This window comes from Oncorhynchus tshawytscha, linkage group LG12 (assembly GCF_018296145.1).
Source record: "Oncorhynchus tshawytscha isolate Ot180627B linkage group LG12, Otsh_v2.0, whole genome shotgun sequence".
NCBI classification, from domain to species: Eukaryota; Metazoa; Chordata; class Actinopteri; order Salmoniformes; family Salmonidae; genus Oncorhynchus; species Oncorhynchus tshawytscha.
In genome coordinates, this window is record NC_056440.1 from 1,125,339 (window position 1) to 1,144,029 (window position 18,691).

The following is an 18,691-nucleotide window of genomic DNA, read 5'->3' on the forward strand; positions in this document are numbered from 1 at the left end:
TCCAGGGTCTGGAAGAGTCTGGGCTCCGCAGGTTCTCGGGCAGGCTCTTCCAGAGTCTGGGCCACTCAGGTTCTCTGGCAGGCTCTTCCAGAGTCTGGGCCCCTCAGGTTCTCTGGCAGCCTCTTCCAGAGTCTGGGCCCCGCAGGCTTTCTGGCAGGTTCTTCCAGAGTCTGGGCCCTGCAGGTTCTCGGGCAGGCTCTTCCAGAGTCTGGGCCCCTCAGGTTCTCTGGCAGGCTCTTCCAGAGTCTGGGCCCCGCAGGTTCTCTGGCAGGCTCTTCCAGAGTCTGGGCCCCGCAGGTTCTCTGGCAGGCTCTTCCAGAGTCTGGGCCACTCAGGTTCTCTGGCAGGCTCTTCCAGAGTCTGGGCCACTCAGGTTCTCTGGTAGGCTCTTCCAGAGTCTAGGCCCCGCAGGTTCTCTGGCAGGCTCTTCCAGAGTCTGGGCCACTCAGGTTCTCTGGCAGGCTCTTCCAGAGTCTGGGCCACTCAGGTTCTCTGGCAGGCTCTTCCAGAGTCTGGGCCCTCAGGTTCTCTGGCAGGCTCTTCCAGAGTCTGGGCCCCTCAGGTTCTCTGGCAGGCTCTTCCAGAGTCTGGGCCACTCAGGTTCTCGGGCAGGCTCTTCCAGAGTCTGGGCCACTCAGGTTCTCGGGCAGGCTTGGTAAACAACAGTAACAGTGAAGTGATTACTGACAGGCCCTTCCCAACAGAGAGAGAGAGAAAACAGAGAAGTCATGCAGATAATTAAATAGTTAACCAAACAGCAGACTAACTACAGTGAGCTCCAACACTATTGGGCATGTTGTGTTGTTGTGTTGTTTTGACTCTGTACTCCAGCACTTTGGATTTAAAATGATGCAATAACTTTGAGGTTAAAGTGCAGACAATCAGCTTTAATTTGAGGGGATCTTCATCCATACCGTTTAGAAATTACAGCACTTTTTGCACCTAGTCCCCCCATTTTAGGGGACAAAAAGTATTGGGATAAGTTCACCTACAGTGGGGCAAAAACGTATTTAGTCAGCCACCAATTGTGCAAGTTCTCCCACTTAAAAAGATGAGAGAGGCCTGTAATTTTCATCATAGGTACACTTCAACTATGACAGACAAAATGAGAAAAAAATCCAGTAAATCACATTGTAGGATTATTAATGAATTTATTTGCAAATTATGGTGGAAAATAAGTATTTGCTCAATAACAAAAGTTTATCTCAATACTTTGTTATATATCCTTTGTTGGCAATGACAGAGGTCAAACGTTTTCTGTAAGTCTTCACAAGGTTTTCACACACTGTTGCTAGTATTTTGGCCCATTCCTCCATGCAGATCTCCTCTAGAGCAGTGATGTTTTGGGGCTGTTGCTGGGCAACATGGACTTTCAACTCCCTCCAAAGATTTTCTATGGGGTTGAGATCTGGAGACTGGCTAGGCCACTCCAGGACCTTGAAATGCTTCTTACGAAGCCACTCCTTTGTTGCCCGGGCGGTATGTTTGGGATCATTGTCATGCTGAAAGACCCAGCCACGTTTCATCTTCAATGCCCTTGCTGATGGGAGGAGGTTTTCACTCAAAATCTCACGATACATGGCCCCATTCATTCTTTCCTTTACACGGATCAGTCGTCCTGGTCCCTTTGCAGAAAAACAGCCCCAAAGCATGAAGTTTCCACCCCCATGCTTCACAGTAGGTATGGTGTTCTTTGGATGCAACTCAGCATTCTTTGTCCTCCAAACACGACGAGTTGAGTTTTTACCAAAAAGTTACATTTTGGTTTCATCTGACCATATGACATTCTCCCAATCTTCTTCTGGATCATCCAAATACTCTCTAGCTAACTTCAGATGGGCCTGGACATGTGTCCCCCTGCTTAAGCCAGTACGTCTGGCACTGCAGGATTTGAGTCCCTGGCGGCGTAGTGTGTTACTAATGGTAGGCTTTGTTACTTTGGTCCCAGCTCTCTGCAGGTCATTCACTAGGTCCCCCGTGTGGTTCTGGGATTTTTTCCCACCGTTCTTGTGATCATTTTGACCCCACGGGTGAGATCTTGCGTGGAGCCCCAGATCGAGGGAGATTATCAGTGGTCTTGTATGTCTTCCATTTCCTAATAATTGCTCCCACAGTTGATTTTTTATCAAACCAAGCTGCTTACCTATTGCAGATTCAGTCTTCCCAGCCTGGTGCAGGTCTACAATTTTGTTTCTGGTGTCCTTTGACAGCTCTTTGGTCTTGGCCATAGTGGAGTTTGGAGTGTGACTGTTTGAGGTTGTTGACAGGTGTCTTTTATACTGATAACAAGTTCAAACAGGTGCCATTAATACAGGTAATGAGTGGAGGATATATGAGCCTCTTAAAGAAGAAGAGGTCTGTGAGAGCCAGAAATCTTGCTTGTTTGTAGGTGACCAAATACTTATTTTCCACCATAATTTGCAAATAAATTCATTAAAAATCCTACAATGTGATTTTCTGGATTTTCTTTCTCTCATTTTGTCTGTCATAGTTGAAGTGTACCTATGATGAAAATTACAGGCCCCTCTCATATTTTTAAGTGGGGGAACTTGCACAATTTGTGGCTGACTAAATCATTTTTGCCCCACTGTATGTGTATTAAGGTAGTCAAAATTGTATTACTTCAGTGGAGGCTGCTGAGGGGAGGACGGCTCATAAAATGTCTGGAATGGATTCAATGGAATGGCAACAAACACATCAGTGATGTGGTTTCCATGTGGTTGATACCTCTGCATTGACTGCATTCCAGACATTATTATGAGCTGTCCTCCCCTCAGCTGCCTCCACGGATTTGGTTCCTTATTCCTAGCAAGGATTGACTACATCAAGCTCGTGAATCTACCAACCTGTTGGATGCATTTGCTGTTTGTTTTGGTTGTGTTTCAGATGATTTTGTGCCCAATATAAATAAATAATAAACAATGTATTGTCCCATTTTGGAGTCACTTTTATTGTAAATAAGAATAGAATATGTTTCTAAACACTTCTACGTTAATGTGGATGTTACCATGATCACAGATAATCCTGAATGAATCGTGAATAATGATGAGTGAGAACGTTATAGACACACAAATATCATACCCCCCAAAAATGCTAACCTCCCCTGTTATTGTAATGGTGAGAGGTTAGCATGTCGTGGGGGTATGATATAAAATGCTAACCTCCCTGTTATTGTAATAGGGAGAGGTTAGCATGTCTTGGGGGTATGATATAAAATGCTAACTTCCCCTGTTATTGTAATGGTGAGAGGTTAGCATGTCTTGGGGGTATGATATAAAATGCTAACCTCCCCTGTTATTGTAATAGGGAGAGGTTAGCATGTCTTGGGGGTATGACATAAAATGCTAACTTCCCCTGTTATTGTAATGGTGAGAGGTTAGCATGTCTTGGGGGTATGATATAAAATGCTAACTTCCCCTGTTATTGTAATGGTGAGAGGTTAGCATGTCTTGGAGGTATGATATAAAATGCTAACCTCCCCTGTTATTGTAATGGTGAGAGGTTAGCATGTCTTGGGGGTATGATTTAAAATGCTAACCTCCCATGTTATTGTAATTGTGAGAGGTTAGCATGTCTTGGGGGTATGATTTAAAATGCTAACCTCCCATGTTATTGTAATGGTGAGAGGTTAGCATGTCGTGGGGGTATGATATTTGTGCATCTGTAACTTCTTCACTCACTATTGTTCACGATTCATTCATGACAGATCCTTAGTGTGGACACCGAGGAACTTGAAACTCTCAACCTGCTCTGCAGTCCCGTCAATGAGAATTGGGGCGTGCTCGGCCCTCCTTTTCCTGTAGTCCAAGATCAGCTCCTTTATCTTGCTCACATTGAGGGAGAGGTTGTTGTTCTCTGACCTCCTCCCTATAGGCTGTCTCATCGTTGTCGGTGATCAGGCCTACCACTGTTGTGTCGTCAGCAAACTTAATGATGGTGTTGGAGTCGCGCTTGGTCACAGTCGTGGGTGAACAAGAAGTACCGAAGGGCACGCACCCCTGAGGGGCCCCAGTGTTGAGGATCAGTATGACAGATGTGTTCTTACCTACCCTCACTACCTGGGGGCGACCCGTCAGGAAGTCCAGGATTCAGCTGCAGAGGGAGGTGTTTAGTCCCAGGGTCCTTAGCTTATTGATGAGCTTTGAGGGCATTATGGTGTTGAACGCTGAGCTGTAGTCAATGAATAGCATTCTCACATAGGTGTTCCTTATGTCCAGGTGTGAAAGGGCAGTGTGGAGTGCAATAGAGATTGCATCATCTGTGGATTTGTTGTGGCGGTATGCAAATTGGAGTGGGTCCAGGATATCCATGAGTTTTGCAAAATGTGTATAATCTCCAGTTTAACAATATAGTGAGTTAGGCCTATAATAGCTTAATACACTATATATGCAAAAGTATGTGGACACCCCTTCAAATTAGTGGTTTTGGCTATTTCAGTCACACCCGTTGGTGACAGACGTATAAAATTGAGCACATAGCCATGCAATCTCCATAGACAAACAATGGCAGTAGAATGGCCTTACTGAATAGCTCAGTGACTTTCAATGTGACACCGTCATAGCATGACACTTTTCCAACAAGTTAGTTTGTCAAATTTCTAACCCTAACCCGAGTTCCAAACTGTCTCCGGAAGCAACGTCAGCACAATAACTGTTCGTCGGGAGCTTCATGAAATGGGTTCCCATGGCCGAGCAGCCGCACACAAGTCTAAGATCACCATACGCAATGCCAAGCGTTGGCTGGAGTGGTGTAAAGCTCACCACCATTGGACTCTGGAGCAGTGAAAACACGTTCTCTGGAGTGATGAATCACTCTTCTCCATCTGGCAGTCCGACAGACAAACCTGGGTTTGGTGGATGCCAGGAGAACGCTACATGCACCAATGCAGAGTGCCAACTGTAAAGTTTGGTGGAGGAATAATGATCTGGGGCTGTTTTTCATGGTTCAGGCCCCTTAGTTCCAGTGAAGGGAAATCTTAAAGCTACAGCATACAATGACATTCTAGATTATTCTGTGCTTCCAACTTTGTGACAAAGCGCGCACACTGTGCATTCACTCAGCTTCAGCTTGATTTCAGGCATGAGAGAGTCTATTATTTACCCTCCCATTCTAGCTACAGTGTCAGTTCAGTCCATTGTTGGTTACAGACGGCATTGTCCCCTACAAAGGACGCTGTGTTGTCCACAGAGAAGGTGCATGTGATGCAGGAACCCCTCTTTATACTTCTGTAGGTCATTTTTTTCAGTGGGAGGGGGGGTTCAGTAGGTGGCGGTAATGCACCATAGTGTTCGATGCCAATCACGATAAACCCCACAGAGGAAGAAGAAGCCTACCGCTTTTGCCCGTTTATGTCACGGGCCATAGACCGGTGCCCCACGGCTCAGCATAATCGAATAACCCATTGTTTCCACCCGGCCGGCCACTCCTCTTTCCCTGTGCGCTTTCACTTCGGATTGGCTGTCCTGTCTTCACTACCCTCTCTTATCTCAAAGTTCCGTGTTAACAGTCAGGCATTTCATTGTTTGATTTGTAGTCAACATTATCATTCAGGACTCTTCTGGCCCGCCGCTCTACGATCTTTGCAGTCATGTCTGATCGAGGCTCTTTTGATACCAACGTGGTGACTTTAACCCGGTTTGTGCTGGAGGAAGGGAGGAAAGCGAAGGGGACAGGGGAGCTCACTACCCTGCTCAACTCGATGTGCACGGCCGTCAAAGCCATCTCCACCGCGGTGAGGAAAGCTGGCATCGCCAACCTGTAAGTAATTATCATCACACTTAGCAGGCATGCCTTCAACAAAATAGGACTTGTCTGTCTCTCTCTCTCATTGGAGAGACAATTTACACACTGAATGAAGTTTCAGATGCACCATATCCACGTAAGGAGGTTGGTGGGGAGGACGGGCTCGCGGGAATGGCTGGAACGGAATCAGTTGAATGCGAGACAGACCGCAGGGAAACTTACGCCATTCAAGTTGAAATACCTATTCAAATTTGGCTGAAACTAATTGCCTGTCATTGAACCAATTGCACTTTATGACAGCGAGGTGTGGGGTCCACTTGCAAAACAAGATTTCCTCAAATGGGACAAACACCCCATTGAAACCCCGAATGCAGCGTTCTTGTGATTCTCCTACATGGTCCTGGGGCTGAGTTCACAAACCTGTTCTACTAACACACTGAAGCCTCAGTCCCCTCATCCAGCTGGTCCTGGGGCTGAGTTCACAAACCTGTTCTACTAACACACTGAAGCCTCAGTCCCCTCATCCAGCTGGTCCTGGGGCTGAGTTCACAAACCTGTTCTACTAACACACTGAAGCCTCAGTCCCCTCATCCAGCTAGTCCTGGGGCTGAGTTCACAAACCTGTTCTACTAACACACTGAAGCCTCAGTCCCCTCATCCAGCTGGTCCTGGGGCTGAGGCCCTTTCTGGCCCTAAATCAACATTACACTGGATAACTATTTGACCATGGTTACTGATCAAAACCTTAGAAAAACCTTGACAAAGTACAGGCTCAGTGAGCACAGCCTTGCCATTGAAGGGTAAACATAGGAAAACCTGTCTCCCTGTAGAGGAAAGGCTGTGCAACCACTGCACAACAGCAGAACCTGAGACGAAGCTGCATTTCCTGACAAAATATAGAATAATTGTCTTTTCCCCAAGTTTGAATCCCTTATTCACGGTTTCAAAGACCCCTCTGATGAGAGCAGGCTCCCATCCTGTTGGGGGAGGACGCAGAGAGCTGTGGGTTGGCAGCGTACTACATTGCTGCCTGCCATAAGATGAGGGACAGTGTCTGACAGACCAACCTGCACATGTCCTCTACTGTATGCATATTGTTACTGTTGAATGTATGGTTATTTTGACCCTTGGTTATTGTTGTTACTGTTGTCCCGTTGACAAAATTGCTAATTCAAATAATACTGTTAATATTGTAAATCTCCAAGGTAAGCTTTGGCAATATGTACGCTTGTTACGTCATGCCAAGCGAATTGAATGGTATCGAACACGTGGTTTGATTCCATTGGCTCCGTTCCAGCCATTCTAGTGAACCATTCTCCACTCAGCAGAGGATAGCCTAGGCACTAAGGTTATCAGGCTGTTTGACCAATCACAATCACTTGTGACATAGGTAAGGTAGGTAGCTGTATTTTATGTACCTTCACATTCCATTTGATGTGGTATTTGTTTTTTTATTTAGCCTTTTATTTAACTGGACAAGTCATTCTTTTACAATGACAGCCTACCAAAAGGCCTCCTGCAGGGATGGGATAAAAATAAATGAAATGCATATATATACAACATGGTTACTACCTAAGACGACAACACTGCATGGTAGCAACACAACATGACAACAACATGGTAGCAGCACAAAACATGGTACAAACATTATTGGACACAGACAACAGCACAAAGGTCAAGAAGGTAGAGACAACAATACATCACACAAAGCAGCCACGACTGTCAGTAAGAGTGTCCATGATTGAGTCTTTGAATGAAGAGATAAAACGGTCCAGTTTGAGTGTTTGTTGCAGCTCGTTCCAGTCGCTAGCTGCAGTGAACTGAAAAGACGAGCGACCCAGGGATGTGTGCGCTTTGGGGACCTTTAACAGAATGTGACTGGCAGAACGGGTGTTGTATGTGGAGGATCAGGGCTGCAGTAGATAGGGGGGAGTGAGGCCTAAGAGGGTTTTATAAATAAGCATCAACCAGTGGGTCTTGCAACAGGTTTACAGAGACGACCAGTTTACAGAGGAGTATAGAGTGCAGTGATGTGTCCTATAAGGAACATTGGTGGCACATTTGATGGCCGAATGGTAAAGAACATCTAGCCGCTCGAGAGCACCCTTACCTGCCGATCTATAAATTACGTCTCCGTAATCTAGCATGGGTAGGATGGTCATCTGAATCAGGGTTAGTTTGGCAGCTGGGGTGAAAGAGGAGTGATTACGATAGAGGAAACCAAGTCTAGATGTAACTTTAGCCTGCAGCTTTGATATGTGCTGAGAGAAGGACAGTGTTTTTGGTATACACAATTGCACTCACTTCCTCATTTCAAAATTGCAGTATCACACTTGGCACATATTTGGTTATCTTTACATGTGGTAATGTGGAGTTGTTTTTGTGAAAGCACTGGTCAACTAAAACCAGCACATCAACAGACAGGACTAATCTGTCTCTCATTAGAGACACGTACAGTTGAAGTCGGAAGTTTACATACACCTTAGCCAAATACATTTAAACTCAGTTTTTCACAATTGCTGACATTTAATCCAAGTAAAAATTCCCTGTTTTAGGTCAGTTAAGATCACCACTTTATTTTAAGAATGTGAAATTTCTTTCTTTCATCACATTCCCAGTGGGTCAGAAGTTTACATACACTCAATTAGTATTTGGTAGCATTGCCTTTAAATTGTTTACCTTGGGTCAAACATTTTGGTTAGTCTTCCACAAGCTTCCCACAATAAGTTGGGTGAATTTTGACCCATTCCTCCTGGCAGATCTCGTGTAACTGAGTCAGGTTTGTAGGCCTATCTACACGCAACACACCATAATGACATCATAACACCATAATGACATCATAACACCATAATGACATAACACCATAATGACGAAGCAAAAACACCTTTTTTAGATTTTAATTTTTTATATATACATTTGCAAACATTTATGAAAAACGGTTTTTGCTGTGTAATTATGGTGTGTTGTGTGTAGATAATTGTTCCTCAGCAAGGTTTGAAATTATGTTTTAGTCAGACTGTCTGTGCTTGTTGCTGCCAATTTGCAGTCTACAAATGATTTGTAATTACGTTCCTGCACCACGACCATCCACTCCCCAAGGAAATTGGCCCCCAGCTGAATCTAGTTGATGATCCCCAGGATACGGCTTAGTATGAAATGTAGCCGTAATGCTGAGGTGGCGTTGGCATGCACCTTAAAGGAGGTGGCGTTGGCATGCACCTTAAAGGTGATGCTGAAGTGGCGTTGGCATGCACCTTAAAAGGTGATGCTGAAGTGGCGTTGGCATGCACCTTAAAGGTGATGCTCAGGTGGCGTTGGCATGCACCTTAAAGGTGATGCTGAAGTGGCGTTGGCATGCACCTTAAAAGGTGATGCTGAAGTGGCGTTGGCATGCACCTTAAAGGTGATGCTCAGGTGGCGTTGGCATGCACCTTAAAGGAGGTGGCGTTGGCATGCACCTTAAAGGAGGTGGCGTTGGCATGCACCTTAAAGGAGGTGGCGTTGGCATGCACCTTAAAGGAGGTGGCGTTGGCATGCACCTTAAAGGTGATGCTGAAGTGGCATTGGCATGCACCTTAAAGGTGATGCTGAAGTGGCGTTGGCATGCACCTTAAAGGTGATGCTGAAGTGGCGTTGGCATGCACCTTAAAGGTGATGCTGAGGTGGCGTTGGCATGCACCTTAAAGCCAGACTCAGTAAGAGTACATTTACATCATTTGGGTTTATGAAACAAGGGGGGCCTAGACGTAGCGGTGGTTAGGAGGTAGGGGTGGTTAGGAGGTGGTTGGGAGGTAGCGGTGGTTAGGTGGTTAGGAGGTAGCGGTGGTTAGGAGGTAGCGGTTCTGTCTCTCCCCTGGTTGACAGGTATGGCACAGCGGGCAGCACCAATGAGATGGGTAGTGGGTACTAATTGCGTCTCCTCTCGTCTTCCCAGGTATGGCATAGCGGGCAGCACCAATGTGACGGGGGACCAGGTGAAGAAGCTGGACATCCTGTCTAACAACCTGGTTATCAACATGATCAAATCCTCCTTCACATCTTGTGTCCTGGTGTCAGAGGAGGATGACACAGCCATCATAGTAGAACCAGACAGACAGGTAACTAACGCTGTTGTTGTTCTGGTGTCAGAGGGACGATAGTAGAACCAGACAGACGGGTAACTAATGCTGTTGTTCTGGTGTCAGAGGGATGATAGTAGAACCAGACAGACAGGTAACTAACGCTGTTGTTCTGGTGTCAGAGGGATGATAGTAGAACCAGACGAAGGTTAGTTATTGGACCAAAGGTTATTCAAATTCTGGCAGCATTGCTGTTTAGAGCAGGGAGGGGCCAACCCACCACAAAGTCCACATTTTGGTTCTATCCCTGCACTGATGAGCATAATACAAATGATTATTTTTATCGGTCTCCTCCAGGGTAAATACGTGGTGTGTTTTGACTCCCCTGGTCTCTCCTCCAGGGTAAATACGTGGTGTGTTTTGACTCCCCTGGTCTCTCCTCCAGGGTAAATACGTGGTGTGTTTTGACTCCCCTGGTCTCTCCTCCAGGGTAAATACGTGGTGTGTTTTGACTCCCTGGTCTCTCCTCCAGGGTAAATACGTGGTGTGTTTTGACTCCCCTGGTCTCTCCTCCAGGGTAAATACGTGGTGTGTTTTGACTCCCCTGGTCTCTCCTCCAGGGTAAATACGTGGTGTGTTTTGACTCCCCTGGTCTCTCCTCCAGGGTAAATACGTGGTGTGTTTTGACTCCCCTGGTCTCTCCTCCAGGGTAAATACGTGGTGTGTTTTGACTCCCCTGGTCTCTCCTCCAGGGTAAATACGTGGTGTGTTTTGACCCTCTGGATGGTTCCTCCAACATCGACTGCTTGGCTTCCATCGGCACCATCTTTGCTGTCTTTAGAAAGGTCTGTATTCTATAGGCTTCTCTACAGGAGCCATATCTCACCTTGTTTTTAACCAAACAGAAGGTGAACCCAGCAGTCAGTGTGTTTGACCAGGCTGGGTTTGTATGTATGTGTTCTATAAAGTGCTTAATTGAGACATAATGTATTTAGCTTAAACAGTGGCAAGAAAAAGTATGTGAACCCTTTGGAATTACCTGGATTTCTGTGTAAAATTTGTTCTGATTTTCATTTGAGTCACAACAATAGACACTTTAATAATGGAAATTGATGTAAAATATCACTAGCCACTTTAAACAATGCTACTTAATCTGTTTACATACCCTACATTATTCATCTCATATGTTTATGTCTATACTGTACTCTATCATCTACTGCATCCTTAAGTAATACATGTATCACTAGCCACTTTAACTATGCCACTTTGTTTACATACTCATCTCATGTGTATATACTGTACTCGATACCATCTACTGCATCTTGCCTATGCCGTTCTGTACCATCACTCATTCATATATCTTTATGTACATATTCTTTATCCCTTTACACTTGTGTGTATAAGGTAGTAGTTGTGGAATTGTTAGGTTAGATTACTCGTTGGTTATTACTGCATTGTCGGAACTAGAAGCACAAGCATTTCGCTACACTCGCATTAACATCTGCTAACCATGTGTATGTGACAAATACATTTGATTTGACAGTGTGCTTAAACTAATAACACACAAATTATACATACTTTTTACAACCTATACAATGATTAAATTATGTGAACCCCAAGGCTAATGACTTGTTTGCTATTCACAAGGAGCATTGCCTGATATCAACCATGCCTCGAACAAAAGAGATCTCAGAAGACCTAAGATTATGAATTGTTGACTTGCATGAAGTTGGAAAGGGTTACAAAAGTATCTCTAAAAGCCTTGATGTTCACCAGTCCACAGTAAGACAAATTGTCTACAAATGGAGAAAGTTCAGCACTGTTGCTACTCTCCCTAGGAGCGGCCATCCTGCAAAGATGACTGCAAGAGCACACGCAGAATGCTCAATGAGGTTAACAAGAATCCTAGAGTGTCAGCTAAAGACTTACAGAAATCTCTGGAACATGTCAACATCTCTGTTGATGAGTCTACGATACGTAAAACACTAAACAAGAAGTGTGTTCAGGGGAGGAGACCACGGAATAAGACACTGCTGTCCAAAAAAAACATTGCTGCACTTCTGAAGTTGACAAAAGTGCACCTGGATGTTCTGGCAAAATATTACGTGGACAGATGAAACTACAGTTTAGTTGTTTGGAAGGCACCTCAAAACCTCATCCCAACTGTAAAGTATGGTGGAGGGAGCATCATGGTTTGGGGCTGCTTTGCTGCCTCAGGGCCTGGACAGCTTGCTCTCATCGAAGGAAAAAGGAATTCCCAAGTTTATCAAGACACTTTGCAGGACAATTTAAGGCTATCTGTCCGCCAATTGAAGTTGGGTGATGTAACAGGACCCAAAACACAGAAGTAAATCAACAACAAAATGGCTTCAACAGAAGAAAATACACCTTCTGGAGTGTCAGAGTCCTGACCTCAACCCCATTTAAAATGCTGTGGCATGACCTCGAGAGAGCAGTTCACACCAGACACCCCAAGAATATTGCTGAACTGAAACAGTTTTGTAAAAATTCCTCCTGACCGTTGTGCGGGTCTGATCCGCAACTACAGAAAATGTTTGGTTGAGGTTATTGCTGCCAAAGGAGAATCAACCAGTTATTAAATCCAAGGTTTCACATACTTCTCCCACCCTGCACTGTGAATGTTTACACGGTGTGTTCAATAAAGACATAAATGTATAATTGTATGTTATTAGTTTAAGCAGACTGTGACAGAGAGGAGGAAGGCTGGGGAGCAGACTGTGTTTGTCTATTGTTGTGACCTAGATGAAAACCAGATCAAATTTTAGTACCAATTGATGCAGAAATCCAGGTAATTCCAAAGGGTTCACATACTGTTTCTTACCACTGTAGATGCATTTTTTTTAACGATCAAATCAATCAACCAATAGTCCGGTGTGTGTTCCAGACGACAGAGGACGACCCGTGTGAGAACGACGCGCTGCAGCCCGGTAGGAACATCGTTGCGGCTGGATACGCCCTCTATGGCAGCGCCACCATGATGGTACTGTCCACTGGGCAGGGGGTCAACTGCTTCATGTTGGACCCGGTCAGTACACACCCACTACCAGGCAGGAAGTCAACTACTGTCCCCTTGAGTACTGTCCTCTACCCACATCACTGCAGCTGTTATAGCTCAGGAAGTCAACTACTGTCCCCTTGAGTACTGTCCTCTACCCACATCACTGCAGCTGTTATAGCTCAGGAAGTCAACTACTGCTTGTCCCCTTGAGTACCTTCCTCTACCCACATCACTGCAGCTGTTATAGCTCAGGAAGTCAACTACTGTCCCCTTGAGTACTGTCCTCTACCCACATCACTGCAGCTGGTATAGCTCAGGAAGTCAACTACTGCTTGTCCCCTTGAGTACCTTCCTCTACCCACATCACTGCAGCTGTTATAGCTCAGGAAGTCAACTGCTGTCCCCTTGAGTACTGTCCTCTACCCACATCACTGCAGCTGTTATAGCTCAGGAAGTCAACTACTGTCCCCTTGAGTACTGTCCTCTACCCACATCACTGCAGCTGGTATAGCTCAGGAAGTCAACTACTGTCCCCTTGAGTACTGTCCTCTACCCACATCACTGCAGCTGTTATAACTCAGGAAGTAAACTACTGCTTGTCCCCTTGAGTACCTTCCTCTACCCACATCACTGTCTGTCCGGTGATTGGATCATTCATGTTAATGTATCCAGCTGTCTGTCCGGTGATTGGATCGTTTATATATCTATCTCTGTCAGGCCATAGGTGAGTTCATTCTGGTGGACAGAGATCTAAAGATCAAACCGAAAGGGAATATCTACAGTCTAAATGAAGGATACGCCAAATACTTTGACCCCGCTGTCACGGAGTACCTGCAAAAGAAGAAGTTCCCAGAGGTACATGCACACAAAGTAGTTCCCAGAGGTTAGGCTTGCGTCTAGCCAAGGTAGTTCCTTACTTGAGATTATTTTCTCATAAACATCTGAAACTGGCTGTATACAGAACAGCTACAATGGTGAAATGTCCCCCTGTTATTGGCTAACCATTTAGACTGTAACTGTTTGTGGTTCAGGGGCTAACCCTTACTCTGTGTCTCAGGATGGCAGTGCCCCGTACGGTGCCCGCTATGTGGGTTCTATGGTAGCAGACGTCCACAGGACCCTGGTCTACGGAGGAATCTTCCTCTACCCTGCTAACGTCAAGAGCCCAGAGGGAAAGGTGGGCCCTGACCTCTAACCCTCTCAAGGGGAAAGATGGGTCAAGATGTTGTAGCTTTGTGTCCTGGCTTGTTTAGTTTCCTAATGTGGAGGGTCACAATGTGATCAATATGTGTTCATCACCTCTATTGCTGAAAGCAGAAGAGCTGGAGCCTCTGGGGAAACAGGAAACGGAGGTGGTGTTCATGTCACAACAGTGATGTCTTCAGAACAGTGACGGTTGTGTGTAAGGATGTGGTTCTGTTGAAAAATATATTTATTATTGTCCCTTAAACCTACCACCCCTCCCCTAATTGGAGTAAACTAATGGATAACAATACTTAGGCTTCTACTTCCAATTTATACAGAACAAAAAAATTACCTCAACATGTACAGTGTTGGTTCCATGAGCTGAAATAAAAGATCCCAGAAATGTTCCATATGCACAAAACGCTGATTTCTCTCAGATGTTGGGCACAAACTTGTTTTCACCCATTAGTGAGCATTTCTCCTTTGCGAAGATAATCAATCCACCTGACAGGTGTGGAATATCAAGAAGCCTCATAACACAGGTGCACCTTGTGCTGGGGACAATAAAAGGTCACTCTAAAATGTGTAGTTTTGTCACAACACACAACGCAAGTTTTGAGGAAGCGTGTGTAACAGTATAGAATTTACGTCCGTCCCCTCGCCCCGACCTGGGCGCGAACCAGGGACACTCTGCACACGTCAAGTCACCCTCGAACCATCGTTACCCATCACTCCACAAAAGCCCCCACTCTGCAAGGGGAACCACTACTTCAAGGTCTCAGAGCAAGTGACGTCACTGATTGAAACGCCACTAGCGCGCACCACCGCTAACTAGCTAGCCATTTCACATCGACTACACGTGCAATTGGCATGCTAGAATATCCGCCAGAGAATTGAATGTGCATTTCCCTACTACCATAAGCCGCCTCCAACATCATTTTAGAGCCCAGGACATCCACATCTGGCTTCTTCACGTGCGGGATCATCTGAGACCAGCCACCTGGACAGCTGATTAAACTGAGGAGTATTTCTGTCTGTAATCAAGCCCTTTTGTTAGGGGAAAAACTCATTCAGGATTTGGTTGTGCCCCTGCCCAGTCATGTGAAATCCATAGATTAGTGCCTAATGAATGTGTTGATTGATTTCCTTATATGAACTGTAACTCAGTAATATCATTTCATGGTGTTGTTGTTTGTGTATACATATATATATTACATACTAAAAACAAGCCACATGAGGACAGCACCAAAACAAGTGATCTAATCATTCTCTTCGCAGCAAAATCTACAGAGCTGGGATGGTTGTATCCTCATATACATAAATCAATTAGTATTTTCTGGTGGATTAAACTGAAATTGCAACCAACTTCCTATGGCTTGTTTTTAAAAAAATGGAGATATTCTAGAGATTATTTCGTTATCAAATAACAGAGTGAGAGGTTGTAATCTGACTAAATGGGAAAAGGTCATTCTTACTAATTTGCTGGAAAACCAGTTTGGATTTAAGTATGCCTTTAGGGTCTAATGCTTTAATACTTAATCATTTCTGCCCTCTGAATTCATTATATAAATAGGCCCGTTTAAATTTTTTCTGGCTTGTTCCAAATAAGTGGAATATATTTTTGCTCATAATTTAAAACATGTCGTTAGGTGTAGGCAAGACCATAAGTAAATAGGTAAACTGGGATATGACTAATGAATTAGGGTGATTTGTTGTTAACTTAATATTAATCTACTGTGTTGAGATCATTACTTTCTTTTGGGATATGAATAACTAGTATACCCACATCACCATCAGACCATGGATACAATGACAGCTTTGTTTTTAAGCCCTGAATTTCTAGCCCCTTTTATTATTGTTGGATCTGATTTTAATATAATAAATAGATATGCTGATAGTGGACAACCTTGTTTTTCTCCTCTTGACAATTTAATACTTTCTGAGAAGTAGCCATTAGTTACTATTTTACACCTGGAGTTTACGATCCATAACTTATACAATGGGTTAAAGAGATTCTCAATTTAAAATAGTCCAGGCATGTATATATAAATTCCAGTTGTCTTTTCAAAGTCTGCTATGAATACCAGGCCATTATGAACACCTGTTCTTTCCATGACAGACTGTCCAGGTGAAAGCTATGATCCCTTATTGATGTCACCTGTTAAATCCACTTCCATCAGTGTAGATGAAGAGGAGACCAGGTTTAAAAATCCTTCTTTAATCTGAGACAACTGAGACATGGATTGTGTTGAGGGTGGATGGACATGACGAAAGATTTAAGTGGGTTATGGTAATAGGTGCAACAGTTCTGGGATTTTCAAACTCAACCGTTTCCTGTGTGTATCAAGAATGGTCCACCACCCAAAAGACCATCCAGCTAACTTGAAACAGCTGTGGGAAGCATGAGTCAACATGGGCCTGTGGAACGCTTTGGACACCTTGATGAATTGGGGGTGTGAACTCAATATTAGGAAGATATTCTGTAATATTAAGTGTTCTCTGTGTTCTAGCTGCGTCTGCTGTATGAGTGCAACCCCATGGCGTTCATCATCGAGCAGGCAGGCGGTATGGCAACCACAGGAAGTCAGAACGTCCTGGACATTCAGCCAATCAACATCCACCAGAGAGTTCCCGTGGTGCTGGGGTCACCTAGTGACGTCCAGGAGTACCTGGATATATACCAAAAACACCAGGCCAACAATGGTAACTAGGGACCGCACACACCAGGTCAACAATGGTAACTAGGGACCGCACACACCAGGTCAACAATGGTAACTAGGGACCGCACACACCAGGTCAACAATGGTAACTAGGGACCGCACACACCAGGCCAACAATGGTAACTAGGGACCGCACACACCAGGCCAACAATGGTAACTAGCGACCGCACACACCAGGCCAACAATGGTAACTAGCGACCGCACACACCAGGCCAACAATGGTAACTAGCGACCGCACACACCAGGCCAACAATGGTAACTAGGGTCCTAGTAACTAGGGACCAAGCAGGTACACACTCCCTATGTATAGACCCATTATAAACCAAGAGACCAAAGATCCTCTATCACTTATAAGACTCAACGGGATCAGCATGCTGTTGACCAAGTGACCAACGATACACCAACAACCACTAGACTAGACCAAAGATACACCCTCATGCCTCACCACCCAGACCAAAGAATAAGTAAACCAAGATAGCCACCAACTACTTCCCATCCTGGACCAGGAACTGAAGGGGAAGAGACCAGTTTCCCCTTATTCCTTCATTGTCATTTATTTTCAAGGAATTTGCAGTACCTTCTCAGACCACTATGGGGAACCAGTGTGTGAAATATGTATCAGTACTACTAAATGTCAGACAGACCTAATGTTACCTCTATGCAGTATATAAGATATGTGCCTTGACACAGATATTGTTTGGGATGATGAAGCATGTGAATAATAAACCTTGGTGGTGCTGTATCAAACAGAATGTTGTATCTCATTTCACCACACAACACCAGCGGCATGTGCAGCAGGATGCTTTGGACGATCAGATAGAAATATGCTTACGTACAACAAACATATCTGACCTGTAGAGGATATCGTTTCGGCTCTTTTCATGGCATTTCTATCTGCAACGTTTGGCTAATGAACCCTGGAGTCAGATGGTCTTAAATGAACATCAAAGATCAACCACACTGATAGGCAGCCCACAGTACACTGATTGTCTTGTGATAACTAGATATTTTCTCTGCAAACCAATGATTCTCACAACACTCTTTCAGACAACTTTAGGTCCAATAAACTCAGAGACCAATAGTTTCCATGATGCCTCCGATGAGGACACATTGTACACTAGAGCAGCGGTCCCCAACCACCGTGCCGCAGACCGGTATCGGGGCGCAGCACATTCACTACCGTGCCGCAAAGAAAGGATAAATAACTCATTTAAAATAATAATTATATACAATTCTATGCTATTTGTGCAGTAATTACATTGAACTTGGTGCAGATAAAGTGTCTGCATTCAAAGCCAAATTGGAACTGTGATTGACGGCGAGTGGACAGGGGCATATTTGACATGTTCCAAACAGCAGGGTTTTGGGAGAGACAGACTGGGCCGTCCGTCTCCCAGCTGGTGCGCGATCATCTAGCTTCACAGTCAACAGAGCTTGAGCGCTACTTCCCAACCGCCAAAGACCCACGAAGGAGAAGGAATGGATCCGCGACCCATTTGTGAATGTCCCAGGTGAATCGTCCATGTCAACCGCTGTTCCCCCAGACACAGTGAGTCAACCGCAGTTCCTCTAGACACAGTGAGTCAACCGCTGTTCCCGAGACACAGTGAGTCAACCGCTGTTCCCCGAGACACAGTGAGTCAACCGCTGTTCCCGAGACATAGTGGGTCAACCGCTGTTCCCTAGACATAGTGGGTCAACCGCTGTTCCCCTAGACATAGTGGGTCAACCGCTGTTCCCTAGACATAGTGGGTCAACCGCTGTTCCCCGAGACACAGTGAGTCAACCGCTGTTCCTCGAGACACAGTGAGTCAACCGCTGTTCCCCTAGACACAGTGAGTCAACCGCTGTTCCCCTAGACATAGTGGGTCAACCGCTGTTCCCCCAGACATAATGAGTCAACCGTTTCCCCGAGACAGTGAGTCAACCGCTGTTCCCCCAGACACAGTGAGTCTGCTTCACTCTCA

General features: G+C 45.0%; 1 protein-coding gene across 1 annotated transcript; it reads left to right on the forward strand.

Annotated features, from left to right (window-relative positions):
* The first annotated feature begins 5,468 nt into the window (after nucleotides 1-5,468).
* On the forward strand, nucleotides 5,469-17,473 carry fbp1a (fructose-1,6-bisphosphatase 1a). The gene is made up of 7 exons (XM_042331167.1): nucleotides 5,469-5,757; nucleotides 9,677-9,839; nucleotides 10,553-10,645; nucleotides 12,706-12,846; nucleotides 13,537-13,674; nucleotides 13,877-13,996; nucleotides 16,515-17,473. Exons 1-7 carry the CDS (start codon nucleotides 5,588-5,590, stop codon nucleotides 16,713-16,715), a joined length of 1,026 nt encoding a protein of 341 aa, XP_042187101.1. The 5' UTR covers nucleotides 5,469-5,587; the 3' UTR covers nucleotides 16,716-17,473.
* Nucleotides 17,474-18,691: the final 1,218 nt, after the last annotated feature.

Coding starts and splice junctions, on each gene's coding strand:
- fbp1a (XM_042331167.1), top strand. CDS start 5,588: ATGTCTGATCGAGGCTCTTTTGATACCAACGTGGTGACTTTAACCCGG. Junction 12,847..13,536: donor ACTGCTTCATGTTGGACCCG/GTCAGTACACAC, acceptor TATCTCTGTCAG/GCCATAGGTGAGTTCATTCT. Junction 13,675..13,876: donor AAAAGAAGAAGTTCCCAGAG/GTACATGCACAC, acceptor TCTGTGTCTCAG/GATGGCAGTGCCCCGTACGG.